Here is an 8392-nt window from a genome sequence, read left to right on the forward strand (position 1 = left end):
TTAAACTCATATTATGATTCTAGCTAGGAGGTTTAATGTTATTTTCTTCTCTACGATCGTTGAAATACTCTCTCTAATTGTCGAATCTCAAACTATGATGTCAACACTTCCTTTCTTCCGTTCTAAGATAAGAACAATATTAGATACTCCATGTTATTTTGTTTCCAAATTATCCTCAACATGTATATCATAAATTCTTTATATAGAATTCAAAGAGCAATTGATCTTACATCTATGCCTCTCCATATCGTTCACATGACAAGTAAATAAAGGACATCTAATACTCAACACAACTGTATATCAAGCCAAACTTTACATTTCCTCAACATTTATTCAATTTTTAAATCACAAATGCATACCAAATATATAAATGAAAAAAAAAAAAGGTAAAATGACCTTGAATCATTTATTAGATGTTTGATATTGGCCTGGAATAGCTTATTTTAACACCTAAAATTCATTAACAGATTAATATTTTTTTTTAAATCTCAATGATTTTTGTATTTTACTATGATAATAAAATTATATGTATATATTTTTAATATATAATTTGATATATAATTCAAGTATATATATAATATATTATTATATAATTTAATAATTTTAAATTAAAAATAAATAATATTTATATCTTATAAATACTGTATATAAAAAAAAAATTGTTTGTGTAACATTGCTTATTATTGAGGGTAACTTTATTTTTAAAAAAAATCATTAAAAACCAGACCGTCAGAAAATGAATGGTGATCCGCACAAATCTATTTCTCACGCTTCACCCCAAAAAAAAAAAAAAAACTTTAAAAATGAAAATTTATTAGACAAGAAAGGAACAAAAAGCGAGAGAGGGTTGTTTGGTTTGCGAGAAAATTAAAAAAAAAATCCCATATTCTCTCTTCTTCTAGATGTACAAAAATTGATCGGAAGGAAGAAATTGGATAGAAGAAGAGAGAAAATGGAAGTGGATACTATTGAGTGTGTGGTGTCCACCGTTGGAATTGTTGAGGGCGAGATGCATCACCATAATAATAATCATCATTATCATCACCATCAATTTTCATCAGCTAAGCCTCACAATGCAATCAACAACACCAATAACAATCCCAATTCCATTAGCAGTATTGTGGGTCCAACTGCAATTGCCCCGGCTTCTAGTGTTCATGAATTACTTGAATGTCCCGTTTGTACAAATTCCATGTGCCCACCAATTCATCAGGTTAGATTTGTTCGTTTTGAGGATTTTGTGAACTGGGTTTTGTTGGCATTGTTGATTTGATGTGCATGGCTATTGGTGTTTGGATTAAAGGTGAAATTTTCAGAAATGGTTCTGAAGATTTTGTTTTTAGATTGGGGTTTGTATCTTTTAGTGTGTGATTGGTTTTGTTGGTGAATATAGGGCTGACAAAATTGAGACTTGAATTCGGCAAAAAGTTGTGTTGTAGTTGATTTGATGATTTTGAAGGTTTGATTTTGTGTTTCAGAGGATGTACTTCTGAAATTTCATGGTGGAGTTTGAGAAGAATTTTGCTTAGAAGGTGTATTGAGAATGTTGGTAGATGGAATTTCCATTTGGCAGTTTTTGGTTCTGTTTTATGGAAAAAAAATTTGTTGCTTTATTTGATTGCAACACAAATTTTCTCAAATTTAGAGATGATTAAGATATAGATTTCATATGCTATGGGCCAATTTGTATCACCTATTAGCTTTCCATAGGGATACTTTGATTCTGAAGTTTTTATTTTGTTAATGTCAGCTCAAGAGTTTAAACTTGTTCTTTGATTTAAATGTAAGTTTAATTCTTCTGTTTGTTTGAATAATGACCAGGACCACATTTCAATTGTCCAACTAGAGTAATCTGTGATGGATATATAAAGAATCACAATGTTATTTCCTTTGTTCTATTTGCTAGCCAGACAGATTATGGATGGAATACTTTTGCCAAAGTCATTCTTTCAACTGTTTTTGGCATTTCTTTCGATTATTGTTAAAGGAAACTGGACAGAAAAGTAACTAATTGTGTAGGTAACTATACTTTGAAAATAAGTATTTAGTGCCAATTTAAACGGTATTGCTTATGATGTATGTCTCCTTGAATATGCTTGTTTATGATTCAATGTTCTTGATGAATTAGTCTGGTTATGTGACTGGGTTAATGTTGAGTATCATCCTTTGCTTATAAATTTGATAGTTTTTTTTCTTGACTTAAGAATGTTTTGACAATAAAGCAGAATTCTCTACATGAGCCCTTTCTTTTTTCTCATTTGTAGCTTTAACCTAGAAGTCAATGTTCATCAGATTAAAATTGTATTATATGCAAATTGGTACTTATTGCAGAGTATTTATGATATAACAAATTTCTTTTTGCAATAAATATGTAATTTTTACACATTGGAGGAATTCAGATGACTTGCATTACACCTTATTGCATTTTCATGGCATACAAAGCTTAAGCACCTGTAAAGTAATTTTCCTCTTTGACGTTCTCAGTGTCTTGCTATCTCCATATATCATTTAACTCATCTTTTTCTTAATATTCATGTTAATCTTGATGGTGATGAAGCTATTTCTCTTAGCTCCAATGTCCATAAAATTGTTGAAAGAAGAAGAAAGGATTGTCTCAGAGATTTCAAATTTTATAGATATTTATATCAGTTCAATGAATGTTAGATGATGAGCTGCCATTTACACTGTTTCTTATATGCAGTGCCGCAATGGACACACACTATGTTCCACCTGTAAAAGTAGGGTACACAACCGGTGCCCCACTTGTAGACAAGAGCTTGGCGATATTAGGTGTTTAGCATTGGAGAAAGTAGTTGAGACACTTCAATTGCCCTGCAAATATTACTCCTTGGGATGCCCAGAGATATTTACGTATTACAGCAAACTTAAGCACGAGGCTATATGCACCTTCAGGCCATATAATTGCCCTTATGCAGGATCAGATTGCTCTGTAGTTGGTGACATCCCATACTTGGTTGCCCATTTGAGGGATGATCACAAAGTGGATATGCATGCTGGATGCACATTCAACCATCGCTATGTGAAATCTAATCCCCGTGAAGTAGAGAATGCAACTTGGATGCTGACAGTAAGTTTATTAGATTTAAGATTCAGTAATTAGTTCTACACTGAATATTAATATGTTGCTTCTTAGTCAGAGGCTATCTATATTATTTGATTTTTCTTAAATTGTGGTTAATATTTAAATCTTTAGTGTAAAACTTCATTAACTCTAAACAAATATGGGTGCCTCCCTCTCTGCGTCCGTTCAAAACTTTAGGCACGGTTATATTTATAGGGATTCATGTTAAGCTTTTACATAAAACCACAATAGGATTTCGATTCTCACTGGTGATTGTGTTGTCTGTTTGTTGGAATAAGTTATGTTGGTGCTCACATTTTCTGGCTTAATAATATTGGTGGAAAGATTAAGTCTAATCTTTTCGTGGATTATCTGCGCAAGGTTGCTTGAATTTGTTTTCATGTGACAATTCGTAGCCCACCTTGAATGTGGATGGATCAACTGTATTATATTCCAGACACGTTTCTTGTGACTAGGAGTGAGAACACCTTGAAATTTATCACTCAACTCTTTGCTTTTATAATATTTTCTTTGTTCAGGTATTCCATTGTTTCGGTCAATACTTCTGCCTTCACTTTGAAGCCTTCCAGCTCGGAACAGCTCCTGTGTATATGGCATTTCTCCGTTTTATGGGTGATGAAACTGAGGCTCGGAACTACAGCTACAGCCTAGAGGTTGGGGGAAATGGCAGGAAGCTTATTTGGGAGGGTACACCTCGAAGTGTCCGGGATTCCCACCGGAAGGTTAGGGACAGCCATGATGGTCTCATCATCCAACGAAACATGGCACTTTTCTTCTCTGGTGGCGATAGAAAGGAGCTGAAGCTAAGAGTCACCGGGAGGATATGGAAGGAACAGCAAAATGCAGATGCTGGTGTGTGCATACCAAACTCATGTAGCTGAGAAGATGATATTGTATACATTTCATTATTTTTTGGGTACATTTTCTATTGTTTTTACCTGTGCCAACTTCTTGAGGGCCTGTGCATTTCAACATTAGTAAACTGTATAAAAAGCATATTTTTCTTATGCAATGAATGATTGAATCACTTCATCTACATTATTCTGCATTTATAGTACTTATCAATCAATAAGTTATAAAATTCTCCCATAGCACAATTTTTTCTTAAACCACGCCTATGAAAACATAATAGAGGCCAAGAACTAAATCGGTAAAGCTGAGCCCGGGAAACAGATCTTACAGAACAGACAAGATTGACAATGCTCAAACTAATGTACCACGAATGATGGTGCAACAGTCATATCATGTGTATTGATTTCAAAAAAGTGTTTATGTAATTCAGTTTAAATTATAAAATTAAATTAAATTATTTAAAAATTATGATTTAGTTTATAAAATAGTTTGATTTGGATTGATAAATTTTTTAAAAACGGTTTTCAGTTTGCACGATTTTCAGATTAAAACATACCCTAAACCATCTGTTATTTTTAAAAAATACATATATATAATTATATTTAATAGAATTTTTTAATAAACAATTAAATAAACAATATATTTTTTTTATATTTATTTTGTTATTTTCTTTATATATATATATTTTGTATATATGTTTTATATTTATTTTATATGTTTATATTATGTATTAGAAAACTATAATACAATTGATTTTATTAAATAATATTTATTTAAAAGTAAATTATTTTAATTGATTTAAACTGATATTTAATCTAGACAAAACAATTATTCTTTTTAGTTTGGTTCGGTTTTATTTAAAACCTCAAATTGTTCGGTTTGGTTTATAAATTTTTCAAACATTTTTTTTTTTTTTTAGTTTGGTTTAAAAAATCTTTCAAACCACACCAAATTAAATTTACATTTTATTAAACATTTTGGTCTTGAATGTACATTTGGCTACAACGGGAATCTTTGAAGGCTTAAAATTGTTTTTATATAATCGCACAAGAGTAGTATTATGTGCACAACTTTTATACACAACCTTATGCGCAAACAACGATGTTTCATTATATGATTGGACAATTAAAAATTAAAGATAAAATAACATCAAATCATATAATAATATATCGTTATTTGTATACAAAATTATGTATATAGTATTATTGATTCGCATAAGTAATTGTTTAATGGTTTAACTATTTACTTTACTGGATAAGAGATTTGTGCAAATATGAAGAACAATTATATGAAACTCCCAATTTTCAAGCATTCCTGATTACATGGTATAAATTAACTAGAGAAGAAGAATCATTAGTTTCATGCTCCATAACAATTTTCTATATCAAGAGATGGAACACAAAGTTTTACCATTCCCCATCAATACATTCATACCGTTACTTGCCAAATTTCACCATTTTTTTATTACCATCTATTTCCACAAAATTCTCCTTATTGACTATTTCTTCCAAGTTTGCCAAAGTGGCATCTGTAACAATAGCTTCTTCAACATTCTCTTCTTTCTCAGCTTCTGTTTCACCAATGGAATCAGCAGAAGAAGCCTCACTCGCATTTGCATTTTCAAGTTTCTTTGTTCCACCTTTTTCACCAAACAATGTTGATGGTTATGGAGCAAACAATCTGCCTTAATCATAGCTCTATCACAACTCATTAGTCAATTGATTTCATTTAGTTATTAGCTTTATTTTGTACCAAATATAAAACCTAAATTTACTTTCCATCATCACCATTTTTGGCAACAAACTCAGTATATATATTTCTGTTGTATCATAAATAATATGCGAGCTTTTCTTCAAACCTAATACCTTTATATGGAATCAGAGTTACAAAGCTCCAACGAGCATAGTTAATTTCATCCACCATAGAAGATCCCCAAATACCACTGCTCAAACAATAAGAAACAACAACTTGAGAACCTTTAATGTTGCCTCTCAAATTTCCCTCAAACTCATTGGTAGCAATATATACCCAACATGGACAGCATCACTCTACTATATGGATACGACCTAATGAGCTACACTGATGGCTCCTATCCATGTCTTGCTAACTCAAACTTTGATGAGTATAAGCTATAGACCAGACAAGATAGCCTCCTTCGAAATGCTATCTGGCTTCAATTGATGGAACTATTGCTTACATAGGAGCAACAGCAAAAACAACTAAGGAAGCCTGGGACAACCTCACCACAACATATGCTAACAAATAAAAAACCAGAATCTATGGTCTTCGTGCAACTCTAGCCAACACTGTCAAAAACTCCAAATCAGTGGTAGAATATTTAGGAGAAATCAAAATCATTACGGATGAACTTGCACTGGCTGGATCTTTCATTAGTGATGACAAAATGGTGAAAAATATTCTTACTAGTCTTGGACTTGAATACAAGGAGATTAGTGGCATCTATACGTGCCCATGACATAACAATAACATATGAGCAGTTGTTTGATAAAATTGCTGACCATGAAACCTTCTTAAAATATTAAGCCAATAAAAAGGAACTAGTCAACATCACAACACAATAAATCAACATTCCAATAACGCCAATAGATTCAAAAGAGGTAACTACAACAATAATAACAATAGAAATAAGAAATATTTCTCCCAAAATGGCAGACAACAAAGTACCACTAATCAACAAGGGCACTACAATCTAGATAATCGTGGCTTCAACCCCAATTGGCATCCATCTTTATGCAACCTTAATGGAGGCAAAATTCAATGCTAAATCTGTGACAAGTTTGGTCACTCAGCCAAGATATACAGGTCACGAATGACACCTGAACCTCAAGCAATACCATTAGCAAATTAGCTCATGGATTATGGAGCTTCCCATCACATTACCTATGACATGCATAACTTATCTATTCATTTTGAATATAACGGAAAAGATAATATTCTTGTTGGTAATGGTAACGGTAACAATATTTTTGTCATGGTTAATACCCCACATAAATCATTTGCACTTAACAATGTTTTATGTGCATCTCACATCATAAGAAATTTGTTATCTATTTCACAATTTTGTAAAACTAATTCTACTTCTATTGAATTCTTTCCATCTTACTTTGAGGTGAAGAATTTGAGCATGGGGGCAATACTTATTTGTGGCTGAAAAAAAGGGAACCTTTACGAGTGGCCAACTTCTACCCAAGCACCTTCTTGCCTTCAGACTCATCATACATCTACTAGCGATACCACAACATGTCCTACCATATCCTTCTAACATCAATGCTTTGGTCATCCCAACAAAGGAGTGTTGAATTTCATTGTTTCATCTTCTTGTTTACCTATTTCTCAAAAGATTCTTTTAAATCCATGTACTTCATGTTTTTGCAATAAAAGTCATAAATCATCTTTTGGTATCTTTTCTCTTCATAGGTCAAGACCACTCGAGTTAATCTACACATATGTATGGGGTCTAGCCCCTATCATGTCTTTTGATTACTTTAATTATTATGTCATATTCGTTGATCACTTTACCAAATACACATGGCTATATCCCTTTAAATAGAAATTTGATATTACTAGTGTATTTGAACAATTTAAGACTCTTGTTGAGAGATATTTTCAGCTTTCAATTGTTACTTTATTCTTTGATTGAGAGGGAGAATACCAAGGCTTAAACCATTATCTCTGTTAAAATGGCATTCAACATTTTTATTCTCCTCCTCACACCCCTTTCAGTGTGTTGCCACTACAGAAAGAAAGTACTGTCACATTCTTGAAACAACTCTCATGCATCAAGCCTCAATCCTACTCAAGTTTTGGACTTTCGCGTTTCAAACTGTTGCTTACTTCATAAATTGAATGCCAACCCCTCTTTTTCATCAAAAATCTCCTTTTGAAGTATTTTTTCATGGCAAACCAAACTATCAAACACTCAAAGTATTTACTTGCCTATGTTTCCTTTGGCTTAAACCATACACACACCATAAGCTCTAATCCAAATCTCAACCATGTGTTTTTATTGGCCATTCTATCTCTCATCACTGTTACAAATGTCTTGATCCAAAAACATCCTATATTTATCTTTCCCATCATGTTGTCTTTGTTGAAACCATTTTCCCTTTTTAATCTGTGCCCTTACAAGCTCCTAATGCAGCCTTTTAGCCATCTTCCTCAATGCAAGTAAGTGCTTCACCTCCTTGGTCTACCATTGTTACTAGATCACAAAATAACATCTATAAACCTAAAAGGATTTTTTATTATCTTGCTGTTTCTACACCTCTTAAATCATCTACACTCCCTCAAGCCCAAAAACATGCTTATTGGCATAATGCCATGAGAGATGAATGTGATGCACTTGTAAATAATCACACATGGGATTTAGTTCCAACATCTAACACACAAAACATAGTTGGTTGCAAATGGATTTAT

At 32.4% G+C, this 8392-nt stretch overlaps 1 protein-coding gene across 1 annotated transcript; it reads left to right on the forward strand.

The window, feature by feature from the left end:
- The first annotated feature begins 793 nt into the window (after positions 1-793).
- LOC123201326 (E3 ubiquitin-protein ligase SINAT5-like) lies at positions 794-4139 on the forward strand. Its single transcript, XM_044616779.1, has 3 exons — positions 794-1213; positions 2702-3088; positions 3622-4139. The coding sequence occupies exons 1-3, from the start codon at positions 953-955 to the stop codon at positions 3982-3984; spliced, it is 1011 nt and encodes a 336-aa protein (XP_044472714.1). The 5' UTR covers positions 794-952; the 3' UTR covers positions 3985-4139.
- The last annotated feature ends 4253 nt before the right edge of the window (positions 4140-8392 follow it).

The sequence above is a fragment of the Mangifera indica genome, chromosome 18 (assembly GCF_011075055.1).
Source record: "Mangifera indica cultivar Alphonso chromosome 18, CATAS_Mindica_2.1, whole genome shotgun sequence".
Lineage (NCBI taxonomy): Eukaryota > Viridiplantae > Streptophyta > Magnoliopsida > Sapindales > Anacardiaceae > Mangifera > Mangifera indica.